This window comes from Solea senegalensis, linkage group LG10 (assembly GCF_019176455.1).
Source record: "Solea senegalensis isolate Sse05_10M linkage group LG10, IFAPA_SoseM_1, whole genome shotgun sequence".
In the NCBI taxonomy this organism is placed as follows: domain Eukaryota; kingdom Metazoa; phylum Chordata; class Actinopteri; order Pleuronectiformes; family Soleidae; genus Solea; species Solea senegalensis.
In genome coordinates, this window is record NC_058030.1 from 8883748 (window position 1) to 8906575 (window position 22828).

Consider the following 22828-nt stretch of genomic DNA (forward strand, 5'->3'; position numbering starts at 1 on the left):
CTCTACACAGAACAGCATGTGCTGGCAAAACCCACCGTCAATGTGGATTCTGAGTTTATATTTCACTCTTTCAAGTGGATTCAAAACTGAATATTTTCAGGAAATGTTTGGCCGATTTCTTTTTAAAGTGCACTGGTGTTGCTCACTGAACAAGCTGGTATTTTTAAATTTACTTTTAAATGTATTTGGTGGGAAATAATTCTCACCAAATAGACAGACACATTTTTCTTTAAGTGTGGGGGTACATGACTGAAGGTCAAATGTCTGAAGGCTTACGGGACTCTGAAATGTTTGAGGACCACACGTCTACATTTAGATGTTACATGACACTTGCATGCTTGAGTGAGTGTTACCATGTTAACAGGTTGTTGTAAGGTTCATGCCCTTGGGATCTGAACATGCAGTAAAACAAGACTCCTTCAAGGGAATCTTCAAGGACTTTTCCTTTACTGTATTCATAGATGAGACTAGGTTCATCAGATATGTTTTAGTGACGGACATTTCTATCAAAATGCTATTTGTATATGCGACTGGATTACTCGTCAAATATTCAACTCCAATGCACAAGAGCTAGTGAAAGTAATGCAGGGTTCACAGCATGACGAGTTAAGAGAGCAGCTAGTGAGCGGTGCTTAGAGGAGCAGCTTCAAGATGCATTCAAAAAACACACATACAGGCCACTAACTAAATGGTTGCTGCTGTCGCCACCTTCTGATAATAGATGCATCATAAATGAGGTAGTCCTTGGAGTAGAAAGATTTTCAAAATAAAAGTTCAGTTGTTTGTCAATGTTTTTCTGATCATGACCACTTAATAAAAGCTCCATTGTAGGAAATTTGCAGGGAAAAAACCCTCTGGGGCCACATAATATATCTTTTTAAGTGTGTTTGTTGCTTGTTTTTGCTCATTTAATAACCTTTGATTTATTTCTGGTAAGATTTTAAGATTGTGGTACACAAATGGTGCTACGTTGTTAATCAATTAGGACACTCATAGCAAGGCCTTGCTTTGTAGAATCTTGGCTGTTGTCTTGTTGCTGACGTCAGAAAAAACAGATAGCAACACCCACAGTTTGGTCCCTATGATGCCTTGCCACTTTATCATTTAGCCGGGATATCTGTGCCTCTCTGAACATTGTGACACCAGAGAGCCTACATTTGGCTATGAATACAGCTCTCCTCACTGACCTCTTACCTACATAGTTTAGAGTCTAAGCCTGTTTGGCTGCTAAGCTTAGCTGAGTGGAAGCTATGTGACCAACAGAGAGTGAGTGGGGGCAGTGATGGAAAGAAAACAGGAAAGACAAAATACACAAAGAAGGGTATGAGAACGGAAAAGGTAGGAGGGTGAGGGAGAAGTCTGAGATGGGGGTTGTGATGACGAGGAGGCTAAATGATGACAGCTGGAGATAATTGAGTTGTGAGGCCAGTGTCTCTTGTCATTTAAGTTCTCTCTTTTCTTCCTCCTACCCACACACACACAAACTCTCTCTTCCTCTCACTCGTTCAAACACACACACACACACAGAAATGAGAAGCCCACCTAAGCCAATGGTTGGTTTGATCTCAGGAGACTGCCGTGAACAGGAGGGGAACAGTCGATGGGACATGGAGCCTTTGGTGGACTGGGTGGGAGAAGTCTCAGAGAGGACCTGAATGGAATAGACCAGGGTTAATACTGAGAGGTTGCCGAGTATAAATCCGATTCATTAAAAAAACAACAACATGAACAGTGTGACTTAAACAAAAAGGTAAAGGCAACTAAAACTTCTGAACCAGAGAGATGTTACTTCTGTGTGGAAAATTATTACAATCACACTATGGTGTGTTACCTCCATGGAACCCGTCTTGCGGTTGCGAATCATAGGAGACCTTCGCTGGATGTTGATTGGGTCTGAAATGTGAAGAGCCTGGTCAGGCTGGTCCTGGGAGAGATCCTCCAGACTGCCCTGATTTGGCTTTTTGTCTTGATTCTGATATGATCACAGAACACAAGAGGCAAGAATTTGTATTTTTCGTGTTTGTGATCCTACACACATAAAGACGTGATTTGTTTTCAGAAAAACTAAGCAGTTAGCATGTAGCATTAACATTCAAAGAATAAAGATACACATGTTCACACACCTCAGATGAGGCTGGGCGAAAGCCAAAGCCAAGTGGCACATTTTCCTCATCATCACATCCTTTGACTCCTGGACTGAAGTGAAGCTCAACATGGAAACGCTCTTCTGAGGAGGGATCCTGCTCACCACACACACATGTAAAAGTATATTCTATATTACTCACAGAGTATACATACACCTAACAGAATATCAAATTGAATTTATTATTACTGTTTATTCTGTTAGGATGACTTTCTAACATTAAAAATAGCATACGTGTACATTGTTCCTGTTAACTAAACCAATAAAATTAGAAGAAAAAATTTAAAAATAGACTCCTGCAAGCTGACCTTATCGTTGTCTTCATATAGCATGATGACTATCTGTGTCATATAGTTGAGTTCTGTCACAGCACTTAGGTAGTCCATTGCCTGTTTCCACTGCTGGTCCTTTTCCTCCTGGTATACACACACACACACACACACACACACACACACACACACACACACACACATATATAAAACAAGCATGCAAGACACATGATAAAACATTTGGAATCAGAGTGAGACAGGTGCCTGAATTAACAGTAACAACATCTTTAAATAAAAAAAAAAATCAAGTAAACTAAATCCTTTTAGAACCCTAATGTTATTTTACAGGCTCATTGTTGTACAAGTACACATCAGGAGAGTCACATTACTGGCAGAGACAAGAAATCACACACTGTATGTTGCATTTAATCAACTCTGTCATAATAATTGACGAGAAATACCTTTTAAGTGAATTAACTACTGTGAAATTTGAAAAGCTGAGACCATTTCTGATGTTTAACTTCTGTCTATTTATAATCTCTCTGCTGATATACTTATTAAACCAAACAAGATTACTTTTAACTCAAAAACATGTTTCAATCCCATTTACCGGTTTCTTGTTAGTGCAATATGCGACAAAAAACCCTAGTCTTATACAGACAGACGGACATGTTTGTCAGAGGAAAATTAAAAACAGAACGTACATCCAGCAGTCCTCCGTAGCGGAAGATGCTGAGCAAGGAGTGAACGTGACTCTCACTGGTGAAGTAGAGACGTGTGCGTACGTGACGACCAGGAGACATCACACCACGGGAATACCTAAGCACAAAGGAACAGATTACCCAAGTCCTCATCAGTCAGCAGAACACCAGAAACCACCGTTAACAAACACATGTCAACATGCTTGTGTGCTTCAGCTGTGGATTTAATGCTCACAGAGGGTGCAGCTTGTTAACAGCCTCGTCCTCATGGGTCCTCTGTAGGTCTAGCTGGATTTTCTTCAGCAGAGGAACACAATAAGCCTGAGAAATGTCCAGTTTCTCAGCTTTGCTGATGCCATACTCCTAATATGAATTAAATGAGAGGAACACAAAGTTACATGAACATAATTTTTGTCAGCTTGTCGAGGCACAGAAGTCAAGGAAACACACTAAACTTTTAGCACTCCCTGAAATCTTGCAAGATATAACATCATTCTGCTTTAACCTGTGGTATAACTATGTCAGCGAGGGCGCGGGAGAGCCTGAATAGTTCCAGCGTGTCCTCCAGTGCAAGCGATGAGTTGTGCTGTGTGTCGTATTTGATGCAGTCATAGATGTCCGGGATTTTGCTGATGTCATAGCGCCCATTCTTCATACGGAAATCTCGCTCTAATTTAGACCAGCGCTGCAACATTAGCTCCAACGTCTCGCTGTGGTAAAGCTGCAGGTCTGGAGCAAAGCACAGGGTGATTCATCATTGTAATATTTTTGTGTAGAACAGGCAGATAAATAAAAATCTCTCCTTTAACACAATGGAAAACATGACCAAAAATGCAGCATGATATTTATTCATCTGTACACCTGACCCAGTACCTGCACTCTTGGGGTCTTCCAATCTCTTTCGTATTTGGGAGGTGAGACTCTGGATGAGGGCGTACACCTTGTCACAGGTCTTGACTGGATTCTCTATGACCTTCATGGAGTTCACCAGTGATGGACTACCTGTTGGAGCCAACTGGAAACACAAGGAAATGAATAAAATGGTCTCCATAGCATGATATAAAGAAATTACATAGTACATGCATAGACATTTTTAGATAATATTATTCATTGAATAAATAGAATTATATCCAACTGTTTACCATACAATTTCTTGTAAACATTTCAAAAGCTGTCTTTAAATTATTAAAATCTAAATCATTTGAAACATCACAACCTCACAGTTTGCCATATACCTTGTCATAGTTCTCAGGTGTAAAGTCCTGATCCTTCTGCATGATTTCATGTAGACTGGCTTTCACCTTCTGCTGGCAGTCTGTCAGAGAGTCACTGTCACTGTCGAGCAGTCCATTCATGTTGGCACTCTTGACCATCTGAACCAGGATCGGTGTCAACTCTCCTTCAAGTGCCAGCAAACCCTGCAGAGTAACCAGAGAAGTTAAGCTCATCAGTTCAGTGCTTTATTGCTGCCTAATCATTATACTGGTGTGGCTCCCCCTCACCACTTTAAACCTTTTTGTATCATTAACTCAGAAAGGTTTTGTTCATATTCATACTCAACATTAGTTGAGACATTTATTCGTAATAAATTCTTACTTAATTCTTTCTTCTTTTTTCCAATTTCGCACAATTTATAAAACCACATTTCATAGGAAAGGAAATGCCACGGTCTCTGGATTTTTTTACTTTTATTTTTAAGACCAAACTAGTTTTTCAAGTTTAAATAAATGAATGACAGTCGGTTTTAACATTTTTTGCCTTTGACCAGTGTGAACATACTAAGATGCATAATATTGTGTATGAAAGTTGTCCTGAAAGAAAGCATTCTCTACCTACAGTATGCCCTGGTACATAATATACCAGGGATCACAATCTTACACATTTCAGTTTCTCTCTGAAATGTGGTAATGAAACAGGTGGAGCATCTGATGAGGTCCTTATCTCAAAGTTCTGTCAAAACCTCCCACTGTGGTGATTAAGTAAAATAATAATCTAATAATCTTGGGCATTAATAGGGTTTTAGGCACACTTTTAGGTAAAATTGCAGAAATACCTTGGCAAAGGCAGCAGCTGTCATCTGCACTCTGCCTTCATCAGAGGCGTAGATCTTCAAGTCATGACGGTACGTGCTGTGCAGGCGCAGAAGGCCACACCCAGGAAACCCAGCATAGTCACCTAGAAGATTATACAAGGAGCAGAGCATAACAGTTTACTGGACTGTAATGCAGTGGACAGTAAACATAACATTTAAGAGACACAGCTGACTTTGGTGGGGAGAAAAAAATTTTAATGTACCCAAAAGTACCCAGGATTTTCATTAAAAGTAGGTACACAGGGCAACATCCCTTTCAGTTCATACATACATGTAGTACAAGTCGTAAAAAAGAGCAAGTTGAGAACAACTCTAAAATTACTGCAAACCAAACCAAACCAAAGCAAATATAGCTGTAGAAGGTGGATGCATACCAACCATTTCAAAGTCAAGTCAAATCAAATCACACAAGTGCTTCATGCAGTCAAGTCTCCAGTCAATTTGCCTAATGCGGAAGTGTTGATGACTTTGTGTTAACATGCCATTATTTCAAAGGTAGGAACTGGAACATGTGCAGGCTTTAATCTAAGATTTAATCCAGGTCAAATTAGACTGGATTAGATTTTAAATCAAATAAATAAGAGGTCATGAAAAAAGTAGGGAGATTAGTGTGAGAGAACCTGCTTTAGCTCACAATGCCATTGCTGAAGTCACTTTACCTTCCTGTGTATGTACAAGCAATGTGAATACACCTGAAACCCAGTGACGACACAAACCATACACAGCAAACTCAATGTAGAACAAACGGCACTAGTCGCCACATGAAATTAATAAAAATCATGACAAGAGAAAAAAAAAATCAGAGCATGTTAGTGGGCAGAGCAAAAACGCGCAGAAAGACCGAGGCGGAGAAGAGCGATATCTAGGATACCCTTCTCTTACCAAAGTCAATAGGGGACTCACAGCCAAGGGACCGATGGTTACCAGCTAGTAGTTTACACAGTGCAACAACAGGCAAGAAGAGAAGAACAGAGTTACAAGACAAAATTTGTGCTAGAGAAAGAGGTAAGAAAACAGCAGCTGCGACGAGAAAAGACTTCTTTTCATGAAAAAAGAAGCAGGTTGGATGGATCTACGTAACTCAGTTTAGGTTGCTTTTCTGTACAGTTTAGGAGTCGGTTTGCATGCACTGTGAAACAAAGCATTTGGAAGGAAAGACTGAAAAAGGTTTCAACAATCAAAACCAAGGCACTGCTACGTTAAAACCTGAAGAGTGAAGATAGGCATGTGCAGCTACTTACTGTACTTAAGTAGTCTTTCCAGACATTTAGGTGTAACCTCACATTCCCTGAATGTAAGAAAATAATTGCTGCATTTCTGTCTTGTGCACTTTGACCAACAATGATTATCACAGTTAGGTGAGGTTATGTGTGCTGCCCACACCCAACTGTGACAAAGTGTTTGTTAAACACTTTTTAACAGTCGAGGGCATACTGGACCTTATCAAACACTATGTTTCAACCATTGGCAACAAGGCAAGCAGTAACAATATTGTTAGTGCTAGACGTTGTTGTTCTTGTGAGGACAGCAATTCCTCAACATTTTATCTAAAATGTTATCTACAAAGGCAAAGAGTGAATGATACAGAATACAAGACCCAGTAACTGCAAGAAGTGCAAAAACGTTGATATAAACTCTGTATTCTTCCACTTTGTATAAAGATATAAACAAGCAAAAAAGCAGCAGCAGAACATATTTTTCACAAGAGCCAAATGGATCATTGTACATACATGTATTAGTTATTGCTGTATTAGTTATTGTTTCTGACTGTTTGACTGGTACCTTGGCCTCCAGGGTACATGCAGCGAAACGCCCTGCCCAGCTCCTCAGCCTGAACTCGGCCTGCAGGCGTCAGCTCCCCACCCCACTTCAACACCAGCAGCAGCGAAGGACCATCCTTCTTAGAGTCTGGACAAACAGCAGGGTTTTGTTAGTCATACCAATAAACACTACATGCTGTATGTAACCCTTAAATTGTATTTGTGTCATATTTCGTATCATGTAGTGGCAGTATTATAAGACTTCAAATCACAGAGAACTAAACCTCTTTGTAGCTTGTGAGCATGTTTGTATCAGTGTGCTTGATTGCCACTTCTCAACACATAGGCCTCCAGCTTACATCAGCCTTCCTTTGATAATTTGGTTCTTCATTTTCTAAAATGTAGTGATGATTCAGACTTTCCTGGCTGCATCTTGTGAATGTTTTTGCTAAAGAAAAGCTTTGTCAGCTGCATAAATACTTTGACATCCTCTTCTACTTTATCTTGTTACAATCACTGATGGAGCCAGTGATTGTCAAGAAGTGGAAAATATAAGTCACGTGTAATTATCTATGGTCACTATTGTACCTCTTATTTCTCACAAAAACATTGTTTTAGAAAAAACCTGTTTCTTATTTCTTTGGCCATCATTTATTCTTCATTTGGAAATCTGACTCATCTTAGTTGTATACATGTGATCTGTCTTACACACACACACACACACACACACACACACACACACACACACACACACACACACACACACACACACACACACACACACACACACACACACACACACACACACACACACACACACACACACACACACACACACACACACACACACACACACACACACACACACACACACACACACACACACACACACACACACACACACACACGTTCAAAAGGAACCATTAAAACTCTAAACACATTCTGTACCTTCTTCTTCACTGGATGCTTTGGGCTGACCACTGCGCAGGTATGTCAGCTGCACTTTCCTATTAATACCCGAGAAATGACCATACCTGGTGGGAATGATCACACACACAAAGATAGACAACAATGTTGATGTGCACACAGACAGAAAGGAGCAAATCCCACAGACACATTGCATCGTTTCACACCAAGCACATTCCAACAAAGGCTTAAAAAGAAGAATCTTATCCATAGCGTTGTCAACTCTTACACACTGCTCATCAACAGTATTAGCAGCCAGTTTAATGATAATTGGGCTCTTTGGAGCTTAATAGCTTAACCAGAAGCTTAAACAGAGTTATTTTCATGTTTGATTTTAAAAAAAAAAGACACACACAAACAAACAAACAAACAAGCACATATCAGGAGCCTCCATTTGCACAGTGTATAGTGCCGTCATAAGAATTTGGCACATCCTCCACACTAATGACCACATGGTGTCCTGTAATGAGACAGGCAGCTGAGTGGACGCGTCAAAGCCACATGATGATTGACCCTGAAGCAGGATAAATAATTCTAGCAGGGAGCAAGAGAATTAAAGCCGCTGCTAAGGACCCACACTTGAAGATTAACACAATAACAAAGGACTTTGATCATATAATTCTACATAATTTCAAGAACTTGATGGAAAACTAAAAAGGGTGGGCTGGCAGTATTTGTACAACTACATTTTGAGGATGGGATCAACAAAGAATAAGAATGACCACAATGGAAAACCCTCAAAGTTATGATCCATAAAGTCCCTGAGGCGTAGATGCCAGTGGAAATAGATTTTAGGGATTAAGATCATGTTGCCAGCTGTTCAAAAAATATTTTACTTGACATGATGTACAGTACATATAGATTTATTTAAATGAGCCCAAACTTAGAAGTATGTGGCGGGAGAATTGTGGTCTTGTCACAGTGCTTTGCTAACTTGTTGTTGCAGAATCTTGATTTTTGACTTTTTGAGAAATTTCCATGAATGTGATTATGAGTTTAAAATAAGAGGAAATTGTGATATATGATGGATTGGTATTTGTATGTAGAAGTATTAAGGAGAGGGAATATGACAGAGACACGTTGAGAGGTATTCTGTAGTTTGGTGGTGGAGCAAAGCCGAGCCAAATCACCAAAAATTTGAGCATATCATGATGGAAGGCAGAAGGAAGTGAGACATTAGAGAATCTAGAGACCAAGTGATATGTGGTGAGGACGGCATGCAGACCAAGTAGCACAACACACACTTCTTTACACACAATAACACAGTGAAACCAAAAACATTCAACTGTGTATGTGTCCAGTGTTAGTGACTAAAATGAATGGCTGTTAATAGAAATGATACAGTACGTTCTGTACTATGTACAAAACATTAGGAATATCTCACAGATATCAAGTCAAATTTTTGACCTCGCACAAACTAGAACTGAACAACCTTCTTCAATAAGTTTGTATAATTTCTGCCAGGTTTAACCTCAATTTTATTTGGTATTTTTCCAAAGGAGAGAAAACCCTTATAAGTCCTTATATTTTGCACGTACAGTACATGAAGACTAAAGAGGTAGGTAAAATCTCATCCTTTAAAATGAGAAGGGAAAGGGTGCGTACTGAGTGTCAATCAAGCTGGATTCCCTTTTGGAGAGAAAGGAGGAGGGATGGATTGGCAGGAGAAAAGATGGATGGCAGAAGGAAGAGAAGACAAAGTACAGAGTTAGAGACACGAGAAAGAGGTAGAGAGTAAAATCACAGTAAAAATGTGTTTCTTCCTGTGAGTATGAGAGATGAGTGAACCTTGGTGGAGTGTTGAGAGATGAGGTGACTGCAGAAAAACAGTTATAGCAAGAAACAGAAAGATAATGAGAGTGAGAAGATGTGTGTGTGTCTGAGGTGTACCACTCACATCTCCAAAACAGTCTTCAGTTGCTCCAGTTTAGATTTCTTCTCCTCAATCTCACAGTCAGTGTGCTGGCCCAGTTCAACCAGCAGAAGTCGGGCAATATCTAGTACTTCCTAGAGACGAAGAGGCAGTTATTCTGAATTCATTTCTTAATTTCCATCCTTTATTGACTTTTATACTACACACAGAAGTCATGCATACATGTTTGATATCATGTTTTTTTTAAAAATATTTTTTACCATAGTTTTAAGAGAAAATAAGAAGCTTCGCAGATAGGATGACAGGTCTCAGACAGCCAAGTATAAATACTTAGACCCCAAACAATGGTGATGCAGTACTCTATATATATAAATATTAGTATTTTGTTACACAAACCCCTCATTCTAAGATGTATTCACTCAAAACAAAATAAGAGGAGAGTGTGGGGAAAAAGGAGGAACTATGATTAAAATCAATCTCACTCACCTGCAGCTGTTTTGGCTTTTTTAGCTTCAGCTTCCCTGACTTGTTGCCTCCATGCTTCTCAAACAACTCAAAGAATCTGTGAAAGACAGACAACAAAAAGAGTTAAGACAGTCTGGGTAATTTCAGTTCTTTTAAAAATGTGAAGCATTGGGTAAATCCAAAAATAGATGTGTTTTTTTTTTTACATATTTTTTCTTAAGAATAAGCTTAATGCAAACTAAGGATATCTAACCTATTAGAGAGACTTACAGAGGATGCCGGACCTCCATTTTCATCTTCTGTTTTGGTGTACGATCTCCATGGCGGATAATAGCAATAACACAGCGAAGCTCCATCCTGAATAAAATAAAATAAAATAAAATAAATAAATCAGGAGGAAATTATACATCTTAACAATATTTTTCCCATTTATTTAAAAACATGAGGCACATACATTTCAAAACTTTTTCAAATAAAGTTTGCAAAGACATCATTCCATATAAAGTGTCATATCTATACAGTACGTACATGGTTCCTGAGGTGGTTGGGACTATGGGAATGTCTTCAGCCTCCATGGGGATGGACCAGGGGATGTGGAAATGGGGGGCTAACTCCCTCATTACCATGTTCCTGGTGAAGCAAAGAATCATTAATAATGAAGAAAAAACCCATAAAACTAAACATGTCATCGCAATTGAGTGTGTGTTCATGCTGAAAACATTTTTGATTTGCCTCAGAAATTATCTCCATTTGTATAATCTAAAATCAAATAAAATTATATCATGAAATCAATCCTTAATAGATGCCATCCCAAAGTGAATCAATATGAAATTGAAACCTTGTGATCAATACTGAAACCCAGTTTTAGTGTGGGCAAAAGTCACTTACCCCAACACTTTGGCACAGTCGTCATAGTACTTCATGGAGTTTTTGACAAAGCTGAAACCATTAACATCACAGACGAAGGAGTGGCCATTGGCTCTGAGCAAATCAAACCCACAAACGGTTTGCTAAAAAGAAAGATCATACCAAAATGTGTTAAATTGCATTTAGATATTTGAGAGATTAAGTTGGTAACAGCATGGTTAAAAAAGAACAGGGATGAAAGGCACTGGAGCTCAAATGCAGAGCTGATCTAAAAAGCCCAAGGAGATGAAAATGAATGAGCAATAACAAAGCACAACATTTCTCAAGCTAATTTACTACTTTTCACAGCAGCATCTAAAAGAAACACTGACATTCACTCAATTACAAATATTTGCTTTTAAGGAACATTTTCCATTGAGGATCGTACATCTTTTTGCATAAAGCTGTGCATAAAATACAAAAAACTATGAATCATTAATTTTCTCTGTCACCCAAAGTAGTCTTCTGTATTATCAATAGAGTTAAATTTCTAATTGCTTGGAAATAAACAATACAATGAACATAAAATCATAAATAATGCAGTTAAGATGCATATAAGTAAAACTATGATGATGTCTCAAGTTTACCTTAAAGGCCAGGCAGACCTTGCGGGCCACTAGTTTCTCCATGGCAGTAAGCATGACGGGGTAGCGGATCTCCTTGCCCTCACTGTCCCTCTCTACCTTTCCGTCCAAGGCAGGGGACTTTCGCGCCTCAGCATGGGCGTAGTCTGGACCCACTGTGTAAACCTGATATGTCCATAAATGCACAAAGAGATATCAGAAATAAAACCAAACAGTGTCTCAGAGTTGATGATACTACTTTCTAAATTGTAAACTGTATGACTCATCCCATGTCACTGGTACATAAATGTCCAAGAAATTAAAAGACCACCAAGGTCAAGGGAACTTGCACCATACCTTCACATCAGTGCCATCTGTGGGCATGAACTCCTCATAGATGTAGGACCCAGTCTTCCGTACACTGGTTTCTGGTGAGTATACACTGCTGCGACTCCCGATCTACAGCAAACAGACGCAGAGAAACAAAGGACACTCTGAATTCAACCTTTGCTCCATCTATGTAGTTTAATACTTTGTGCCACTGCAGGTAATTTAAATTAATTATTTTAATTTATTTTAATTCATTTTAATTATGTTTTAAATGAGGAACCATTAAACCATCACCCGTTTCACTGACATAGGAACACATTTTGCTGCTGTTACTTTGAAGACAGTTACCTTTCTGAAGAGTCTCTGGCTGCCTCCTCCAGCAGATGTTGGGTAGTAGATGTAGACATTGTGGTCTTCGGCACACACAGGTTTCTCTACAAAGGGTTTGTGGAACACCTCTCCGTTCACCTCAACGTGGTCCTCTGCCTCTACCAAGTTACACTCTGCAATGGGGACAATTTCATAAGATAATCCTTCAATAATCGTCCAAATTCAGCAGCAGTGATGCTAAAGACGACAGCTTCTATCACACAGTCACACAAAACTATTGACAGACTATGCTATAAGCAATGTAGTTACATTTAGAGCTGCAATGAGCCTTTTAGAATGATTTTAATAATTAATTAATTTTTAAGCTTCCTAAATGTGAATATTTTCTGGTGTCATTGCTCCATTTGACAAAGAAATCATTAAAACTGAAAAATGTTGGTTTGTGGACAAATCAAGACATCGGAGAACAACATCATTTTGAGTTTTTTCAACATCTACTGACATTTTATGGACCAAACAAATACTTGATTAAAAGAAAATAAACAACACATTAATCGATGATGAAAATAATCATTAGTTGCAGCTATAGTTACATTATCTCACACACAGGGAAACTGGCAAACTAAATAATGATCAATATTTTACTTTATTACTGAGGTTGATGTGATGATTTGTTTGTTGGCATAAAGCAGTAGGAACTCTTACGCACCTTCAGGATTGTCGGGATCTCGGTTCAACACGGCATAACGTGGTAGGTCAATGCCCTCTTCCTTTAGGATACGGTACACTTCTCTCCTGACAGGGAATCAAGCAACTGTTACAGATCATTTCCAAAATGTGATGCTTTTGTGTGACAGTATGTGCAGTGTGCATAGTGGCAAGTGTAGCTTCCAGATACAGTGCTTTTTGTTGTGCTGTCTAGAGACTATACTGTACCTTTTGAACAATTATGTTTCTTTCAATGGCAAACTTTGGGGGCTAAATGGATAAGGTGAGGTTATTTTATACAATTCTTAAAACAGTTAACTAAACTAAACTAATTTTGTTAGTTCTGTTAGTTATTTGACCATCACATCATTCACTTTGTAGTGAGAGTAATTTGATATGTAATAATAATAATAATAATGTGATGTGACAGTTAACGAGTAAACCCCCCCCTTGGCTCTTTGTATGCAACTGGATGTGTGTCAACACACCTGTCCTGTATGAAATACTGCATGTTGAGGTCATTGATGAGCAGTGGATTCCTGAGTTTGACATAGTCCACCGCTTTGTCTAGAGGAAAACCTGAAAATGTGTCACATTAAAAAAACAGTATAAGACCAATGATCAACAATTCACCCTCAACCAACAATTACAGATGACCAACATACTAAGGATCTTCACAAAGATCAAGTTCAGGACTCTACTGTTGGTGACCTCAGAAGTGATGAACCCTGCACTTATCAGAACTTTATTCCATCCATTTTAACAGACACCAGGTGCAGGATAGATTACTAGATTAGATGTGTAAACAGAGTAGCTTGGCTTATTCAATGGCTTTTTGTTTCAGATTGGGTATTTCCATTAAGAGCTACAAGATGTTGTTACACAACAGCAAAGCACAGCATAGCTCTATTTCAATGACCAGAACTGATTTGTTGTGCGAGGCATTTTATGCAAGTTGGTCGTGATGTTGATGCTACTTACACCAGATGTGGGTCTTTATATACCTAGATATTCTTAATGATTTTATGTTTTACCTTTGGAGTGGAAGGAGATGAGGCAGTCACAGAGGGGCCATTTCTCCACAGGTTCCTCTAGGATCACCTCCTCGGGAAAGATGACCATGTCAATGTAGTCAAACTTACAAAGGCGCTCCAGGATCTGAGTCATGGGCTTGGATTTGGACTTCTTCATCATGGCGCATATGCCGACCACAATCTGTCTCTCTGGTGGCTGGTGGGGAGGACACGGAGAGGTTGGAGACAGGATATATGCAAGCATATAGACAGCTAACAAAACTGTGTTACAATTTACCACATGTCACACATTTCACTCGAATACTAAGATATAACACTCAGTGCTTAGTTAAATTTACACGGAGTGTGACAAGTCGAGTCTTAAATACCCTAAATAAATAAATAAATAAAAAATAAAAATAAATCAAAATCAAAGCTTCAACAAACTAAAATGTACCATGAAAATCCCATCTATCAATGTATGTATATCTAGGGCATAATGAACTAAACAGCCTTATATAACTGCTTGAATTTCTACTTCTTCTACTTCTTGTTCAAATATGGTATCATATTTTATGTCAGCTATGAAGAGTGATGATGACAACTGTTGCTTGCATGTCAGTGATTTGATTATTTTTTGAAACCTGAAATGTGGCACGTTTTGTTTGCCAACAATTAGGGCTGCTATGACTGACTATGAAAAAGTTATCAAATTAACAGAAGAATTACAATAATCTATTTCATTGCACAAAAACACACAAAGAGAATATTGTGCTCATTTGCTTCAACAACGAGACGCCTCTGCTTCTTTGCCAGTGTGACCACTATATGACCTGAAACAACCTGTTCAATAACTTCATCCTATTATAGATACTGGGCGAGCAGCTATTGCACCATAAGATCCTTGTATAGATGGGAATATAAGAGACCAGAGAGTTTAAAGTTATTGATGTAAACTGTATTGTTCTCACACCAACCTTTAAGTTTTTTTCTGCTATCCAATTCCAAATAAAACATCCCCTTCTAAGTTTTCCAGGCCTGTTATTTTTCCACTGCCTAAAAATAACCAATACTGAAGCCAAAATTAACTCTTCTTTTTTCACAGGTCCATATATAGTAAACAGAGAACATTTAACTGTTTTTGTTAAAATGAGCTAAAACTTCAACGTAAAAATAAACTGCCACTTTTTTTTTACTTACAAAGTTGAAACAGAAAAACAATCTTAGTAGCCGAGGAAATGCAAGGTACAAGGTTTGCCTCATGATACACGTGTAAACCTTGGACTCAGATTATGTGCAACCCTAACAACCTGTAACTTACCGACTCATCCTCATCATCCTCCATTTCTTCTCCTTGAAACATTTCGTTCTTCAAGCTCGTCTCCATTTCACCGAAGTGCTGTGCATCATCTTTACTGCCAACCACGTCGCCTGTGTCACCCATCCCTCGTCTCTCCCCTCCTCGCTCTCCAGGTCCTTCGCAGGGCTCGCACATCACAAACTAACACGTAACATTGCTGCTTCTGGCAGCTCCGCCCAGCTCAGGGTCAGATAATGATTATGGCTGTAAAGCAGGAATAACCCGTGCCAACTAGTACACTTTCTCTGGGTGACTGATACCTGGGAGCCAGTGATAAAGTGAGGGCCCAGTTGACCTTTCTGAGCCTGCTGATAACAGTTATGCGAGTGCACAGTATGTGCTGAGGTAGAGGAGGAGTAGTGGACGTCCAGTGAGGTAATTCAGAGGAAGTGGACACCACATTTGTTGAGGTAGACAGTCCGGACCCTGGTTGGAAAACTCTGTGTCACCACAGAGGAAGTCTGGCAATGAGGGACACCACGGTCATCGTCTGCACATCATTGTTCCAGTCCTAGAAAGAAATGGTACAGAGATATTTGAGAAACTGGTTTAGCAGCTAGAGCAATAAAAAAATAACTTTAGGGTGAACACTGCTAAAATACATGCATACACATGAGCAAATATCGACAAGTTAAACATCAGCCACACAATAGAAGACACTACTGAGGAAACTGGGTCATTGCAAAACTCAAGAGTCAAGCTTTTAAAGAATTCCTGCAATGTTGACAGTTGAAATGTTTAAAGATGATAGTAGTTTACCCATTCATGGCAAAATATAGTTTTACTTGTGCAAAGTATGTCCAATAGTCGGCACCTTTGCTTTTTTTAAAGTAAGAGAAAGAAAGGGAAACACAAAAATAAGTTAATATACTCTTACGACCAATACCTTTTTATACCCCAGTCGAAATTAACATGTTAAATTAACATAACGGTGATGTAATTATAATGTATAAATAAAGACAAATTGGTTAGAGGGAAACATTTTAAAATGTAATAAAGAGCTGTTACTTTGAAGTCTACACAACAAAGTAAATATGTTGTATTTTACTTTAATAGTTCACTTGCAAAGACAGGCCCAGACATTAGAATGTTTGCATGAGTCGGAGAAGTAGATCCTCCAGGTGAGATGAGCCTCCAAGCATATTCAGATATACATCAATATTCATTAACATGTACAATCTCTCCCACACAACAGATTTATTACAACATCATCACCCATTCCACGTTGACCTGCTGCTGATTCAGAGCTTTCAATTCTCTAAAGACCTGTTTGAAGTTGGCATGGCAACAGGACATGAAGAGGAGCCAGACTGTCTCTCTCTGTCCTGTGATTCACAACACTCTGGTTTGCATTTCCACTTATAAATCATCCCTTAATGGACACAGTGTTACTGTGTTTTATAAATCATCATTATTTAATCATTATTATGCAGCGTGTTGCCTTCTAGGTTTCTACAGCTAGTCAACAGCTGTCAAATGTACTGAAAGTAGAGTGCCATGGATCTATTATTTCTTCAACTAATCCTCAAAATATTTACTTTCCCATGAAAGAATTAGGCTGTTGGAAGCATACACTAATCCAGGGAAAAGTACACATTTGCTCAAAGAGCACTTACCTGCGCCAACGCATAAACCTGATAATTATCCTGATTAACAAATTTAAACTCTTCATAGGTAATAGCACTCTACTGTACCTATCATTACAATCAAATTATCTCTTTTCTTTTGAGGAATTCAAAAAAATGTCTTATCTCATATGGCAAAAGGAAGTATCCACCCCTTCACTGGATCTGATCCAAAGTGAATTCTTTGGCCACCAAGTTTCAAGAAAACCAGTTTAGTAGTTTACAATTCTGCTAAAAGAGAGTCATCATGTAAGACCTCTGTGGCAGTGGTTTGTACAAGCACTCTATAACTTAGAACAATTTGCTGTGCGGACAAAAAAAATTGTGCACTCACTCACTCTATTAATTTGGACAACCGAAACCAAGCATTTCCACTAAACTTAGCCATAACCATTTAGTGCCTAAGCCCAATCTTAACCTAACCAACAATTGACATCGTACCTTAACCTTAACCAGGGCCTCAGAAATGAAGCCCAGGCTGGTCCCAATGTGGACTTCTGGTCCACACACTCTAAAGCAGGGGTCTCAAACTCAAATGACCTGTGGGCCGCTGACTGTCTCGTCTGGTCAGCTGGGGGCCAGTCAAGTAAAGAAAAAGCCCAACTTTTTTGGCAAAAGCAACAGTTACGGTAGATGTTATGAGCTCAAAATTACATATCAATATGCCGTATTAATTCCTTTTTTAAATGACTCGTTACAACTTGATATTGTTTGGAGGGCCACATGAAATCAATTGGAGAGCCACATGTGGCCCCCGGGCTGCCAGTTTGAGACCCCTGCTCTAAAGCAATAGATGTGGCAGCAGGTGTTAAATCATGGGACCCTGGTGGTCTTGCCAAACAGCCAAGGTGAAATAAGTTTTAAACCGTGACCAGCAGTCACAATCCAACAAAGATTTTTAACCCTGGAACTTTGAAATGATGGGTGTGTCTGTATGGTTACTGCTTATTTGAAACCACACAAAGAAACAAAGCTGATGTCAGATGTCATTCTATTGTAACTGAGCCAAAGGCCTAAATCAGTGGTTGAAATGCGGCCAAACTAGACGCAGAAACTTGCTACTGTACAGCAGCGTGTCCACAAAACATTAGATGGGGCTCAAGCCAGTTCACGTGTCTCTCCTCAGCATAGTCTAACCTTCTATTTCAGAATGCAGTCAACACCACCACCACCAACACCCAGGCCCTCCCACATACAGAAAACAGCTGATTCGAGGGGAAAAAGGCTCCAGAGGCAGATGGAAAGATCAGATGACCTCTTGCGGAAAGACCATTAATATGTGCTCTTCGCGCTACCTTTGATTGTCTTCAAGAATTAAGTCAAGTTACTTCCACTTGTCCAAGCTTCTAACGAGCCGACAGTCCTGCTCGTGTCCCCAAGTCTGTGCCAGGACATACCTCAACTGAATCTCAAACACATGAGTTGACCCAGAGTAACCTTGGTACCTAGAAATAACTGTGCTTTGGGCGTAAGGTGGAGGTGGGGCACAGGGTGTTGGGTGACAAAGACAACTCATCATTACAAACTCCAGAAGTGATGACAGGCCACACTGCCTGAAGAACACATAAAAATAATAACTTAGAAAGAAATATCTGTAACATGACCTTTACTCAACTGGCAGCATAAAATAAAACAGCATGACAAGTAAATCATACCACAATGGTTGGAGTACAGAGATGTACTTGGGTGTTATGACTGGCAGGACCGGAAACTAACACATACAATGTACACTTTAGAGGTTAAGTGTACACTCAAGCAACGGCATTTCCCCAGAGAATAAATTCCTGTAACAGCTGATGTACATATTGGCGGTATATTGCTATTTTTATCTTCTACTCTCTCTGATGGTATTCAACAAACACATCTATAGAGGCAAAATGCAAAGATTTTGTGAGTATTTAAACTTTTAACCGGAGTTATTTCACTCTTATTTCACATAGAGAGGAAGCATAGAGCATAGAGAGGAAGTAAAAATAGTTGGCTAATGACAAGGGTCATTACAAATCTGAAAGTGAGACAAAAAACACGATACAAAACTCTACAATCTGACAACAAAATACGGATTGCTATTCCATATTCCAACAAAACAATACCACTGCCAACAGCAGTTTTATAACATTTATTTAAAAACAATGTGTGATTTTCATATTTCTGTCCATTATATTTGTGCAAATGGCTCAATGGCTATTTTGTAAAGGGAATGCCAAGAACTTGGTTAGTAATTAATTATTGCCAGACAAACAAAGAAAATATGCATACGTGATTTTGTGAGACATTTGTTGTTGACCTGCAAAAAATACTTTCCCAGCTGTCACGTGTAGCAGGCCTTTGTTTCTGAATGAGTCACCTCTGTCATCACTGCAGGGCCAGGGATCGACAGAACACCAATAAAAAGGCTTTTAACCTTTGAGACTGTCTGCCATGGGAAGTTTGCATTGTGTTTTATGAAGGGGAGGAGTTTGTCATTAGATCCTATTCACTGTCACCATTTGCCTGATTACATGGCAAATGAGACATTCTGCCTGTTATGGATTCATAGTGTGGATGGAGTGACTAAGAAATTGTGAATATATGCTCAATAGCTGCATTTATATAATTAATAAAAGTTTTTTGTTTTTTTTAAAATGAACTGCTGAAATTAACAAAGTTATTGAAAGTGGTGGAAACAACAATCAGCTGAAGACACATTATCGGTGCAAAGGGTCAGATAACATGCCAGCGATGTTATCAGGACACAAACACCAGTAGGACAACAGTTACAACTGCTTCTTCAAGCTGATAAATTCATTATGCTCCGACCACTCACAGAAATGAGCTCTGTTGCAAACAAGAAACAGCAGTCATTACTGACAACAGAGGCTGTAATTAACTTGCTCGCCTGCCAAATGGACCAGTTATTTCTCACTCATCAACAAAAATACTTCTGTCTTACAAGATGACTAACAAAATTTGCAAAGATACTACACTCCCGCCCTAGAGCAGGAGGACCTACAGTAAACCTACATTAAAAAGAAAAGGGTAAACAACAGGAGTATTCAGTCAGTCATTCATTGTCTACCAGTTTATCCTCCACATGAGGGTCACGGGGCCACTAGTGCCAATATCGGCTGACATGGGGTGAAAGGCGGGGTACACCCTGGACAGGTCTTCAGTCCATCGCAGGGCCACACAGAAACAACTATTCACTCTCACACTCCTGTCCAATTAACCTCTGCAAGTTTTTGTACCGTGGGAGAAAACCGGAGAATACCCCCTCACACACACAGAGAGAACATGACATACAGGAAAACATACTACAAAATAAATGTAAAAAATACAATATTTTGTTTATGCTGTTCTCTTTGTATGCAATAGAATTATTATTATTTTTTTAAATAAGCAAATTTCCTTCATCTGTAGGCATAAACGCTTGCATCTAAATTAATTAATTGTTCACTTTTGGTCTGCAGCACTTCATTAAGTTTCAATTTTGCCCCCCAAAGGGAAAGGATTTGGGCACTGCTGCCTTGGAAGAATAACTTACAACAAGCAAACCGTCTTGTCAGCTTCAGCCTAATTAAAATTCAAGGGGTCCCCTGGGAGAACTTAGTTTGCTGCAGCAGCAGATAATACAATAAACATAATAAAAGGTGCAGCAGTCAAATGCTGTAGTAACTGTTGATAAAAAGGATAAATTGGAATATCAACAAGGTTGTGGTTTATGGGATGTATATATACATAGTGAAGCATATGATATATGGGATGTTTGGATTGTATACGATTTCGCATTTTCCTTTTTCCAATATCCAGTCTGGGGATGCACGATATTATCGGCACGATATTGGCTTTAAAATGTATTATCGGATATTATACCAACAGGATATGACTAATGACTACAACATTATGGCTACAACTTCTATGCTGGTGGCCTCTACAACTATTCTTTATTATTTATTTATTTGTTTTGCTCAATGGAGAAAATGTATATCTACATCTGCTGCAACATGAGTTGACAAAACATTATTTTAATTTCACTTCAGAAGATAACCAATAGCAATACCTAGTATCATAGCAATACACACAGTTGCAACTGCTTTTCTTAATTTATTCTGTCTTTGTTTTGTGAATTGTGTTTTATAATTATTCCTTATTCTCAGGTCGACCTTGATCTCAATAAATCTGCCTGAAAAGTAAAGACGAAATAAGTATGTATACATATACACATATACATACGTACAAATATACATATACACATATATAAGATAATATATAATGTCGAGTATGTATTATACATGTTGGTGTACAATACATTCTTGACAATAGCATTATTTGACCCCTAACGGTCAAAAAAGTTCAGTTTGCGGTGATAATGAGGCAAATTAAGGCAGGAAGGAGTAACAATAGTGGATTTATTTGATTGAAAATATCGAAAAGCACACTTTCTTCCTCATTCATTATGACATAAAGTCTGAGAAAGTCTGAGTGTGTGGTTCAGCAGACTGATGATGATGAGGAGGAGGAGGACACATTACACTCCGTGCCAACGGCTGCTGTGACACACAATGAATGAGGAGGTTTGGCAGTTTAACAAAAATACACCGCACAAAAACACACACGCTGGATAATCAGTACGTCCGCCAGTTCAAAACAAATTAGCCATACATATAATATATACTATATATCAGACTCCAGACGTTAAACGGCCTTAAACCACAGCTGAAACACAACTTCTCCTCTTATCGCAGCACTGACGCCACGCCGCGAGCACAAAACACAAGAGCCCAACAAGTAAGAGAGTGACTTACCGGCGGAAAACAGTCACTCGGTCAGTCTAACAGGCAGTCAGTCAGCAATTCTGACTCAACAATAGCGAACACAAGCTGCTGCTGTTGTTGTCGATGTTGTTGTGGCCTCACGTTAGTTGTCGGTTTTCTTTATTCCACGGCAGAGTTGTGTGCTGATGACGAAAGTTACGCTCCGGTCAGTTAGCGATACTCCTGTTGCTGTTGTTCGCTTCCTTCCTTTTCTCTTCGCTTTACTTGAAAAAAAAGAAAAAAGGTCGTTTTTTGTTAAGGCCGCGTTGTTACCGCCACCTAGCGGTCAGACTGTACATTACAGTACTGCACGTTTCAGGAACTTAAACAATACTACTACTTACACAGCCTTGTATTATAAAGTACCTAAATGGGATACTTGAGTAAAAGTAACAGTATCTTACCAGGAAATGACTTTGTTAGAAGTCACTTTTGAATAATATTACTTAAATAAAAGTCTTAAAGTATATGACATGTAATGTAGCCTATCAAAAGTAATTTTCTGATATAAAATGTAAATAAGTTTTAGAAGTAAAAGTATTAAAAAAGTTTGGATTAAGGATTGAGCCATGGTAGCTCAGTGGTAGGGCGAGTTGTCTGGCAAATGGAAGGTTGTGGGTTCAATTCCTGGCTCTGCCAGTCTAGATGTGTCCTTGAGCAAGACACTTAACCCCATGTTGCAGTGTGTGAATGGTATGTGACTAAATGTGTTGTGCCTTTGTAGATTCACTGTAAGTTGTGATGCACATGTTTAAATGGTGAACTTAGACATAATGTTGAAATTGCAATTATTTCTCTCAAGAAAATTCAGATTGTTCATAATGTAACTTTTTTGATGCTGTTTAAGCTTACATCAATGTATGTATGGGGCCATCACATTAATACTCGACAGCATCAAATTGGAATCTAATTTTTATCATTTAAGGAGTGT

The 22828-nt window shown here is 38.9% G+C and overlaps 1 protein-coding gene across 7 annotated transcripts in view; it reads right to left on the reverse strand.

The window, feature by feature from the left end:
* Positions 1-22103, reverse strand: part of ppip5k1b (diphosphoinositol pentakisphosphate kinase 1b) — a 35343-nt gene extending 13240 nt beyond the window's left edge. For all 7 annotated transcript variants that reach the window (XM_044035622.1, XM_044035621.1, XM_044035618.1 and 4 more), the window contains exons 1-25: positions 21889-22103; positions 15441-15990; positions 14141-14336; positions 13595-13685; positions 13108-13193; positions 12417-12571; positions 12096-12197; positions 11763-11924; positions 11158-11279; positions 10798-10899; positions 10540-10626; positions 10291-10366; positions 9829-9938; positions 7914-7999; positions 6988-7113; positions 5167-5288; positions 4349-4531; positions 3987-4128; positions 3619-3842; positions 3349-3476; positions 3117-3231; positions 2452-2559; positions 2124-2240; positions 1832-1972; positions 1543-1651 (exon numbers count right to left, since the gene is read on the reverse strand). In XM_044035622.1, coding sequence (XP_043891557.1) covers positions 1543-1651; positions 1832-1972; positions 2124-2240; positions 2452-2559; positions 3117-3231; positions 3349-3476; positions 3619-3842; positions 3987-4128; positions 4349-4531; positions 5167-5288; positions 6988-7113; positions 7914-7999; positions 9829-9938; positions 10291-10366; positions 10540-10626; positions 10798-10899; positions 11158-11279; positions 11763-11924; positions 12096-12197; positions 12417-12571; positions 13108-13193; positions 13595-13685; positions 14141-14336; positions 15441-15614 — 3064 coding nt within the window. In that variant the 5' untranslated portion in view covers positions 15615-15990; positions 21889-22103. The remainder of the gene's footprint in view (positions 1-1542; positions 1652-1831; positions 1973-2123; positions 2241-2451; positions 2560-3116; positions 3232-3348; positions 3477-3618; positions 3843-3986; positions 4129-4348; positions 4532-5166; positions 5289-6987; positions 7114-7913; positions 8000-9828; positions 9939-10290; positions 10367-10539; positions 10627-10797; positions 10900-11157; positions 11280-11762; positions 11925-12095; positions 12198-12416; positions 12572-13107; positions 13194-13594; positions 13686-14140; positions 14337-15440; positions 15991-21888) is intronic.
* Positions 22104-22828: the final 725 nt, after the last annotated feature.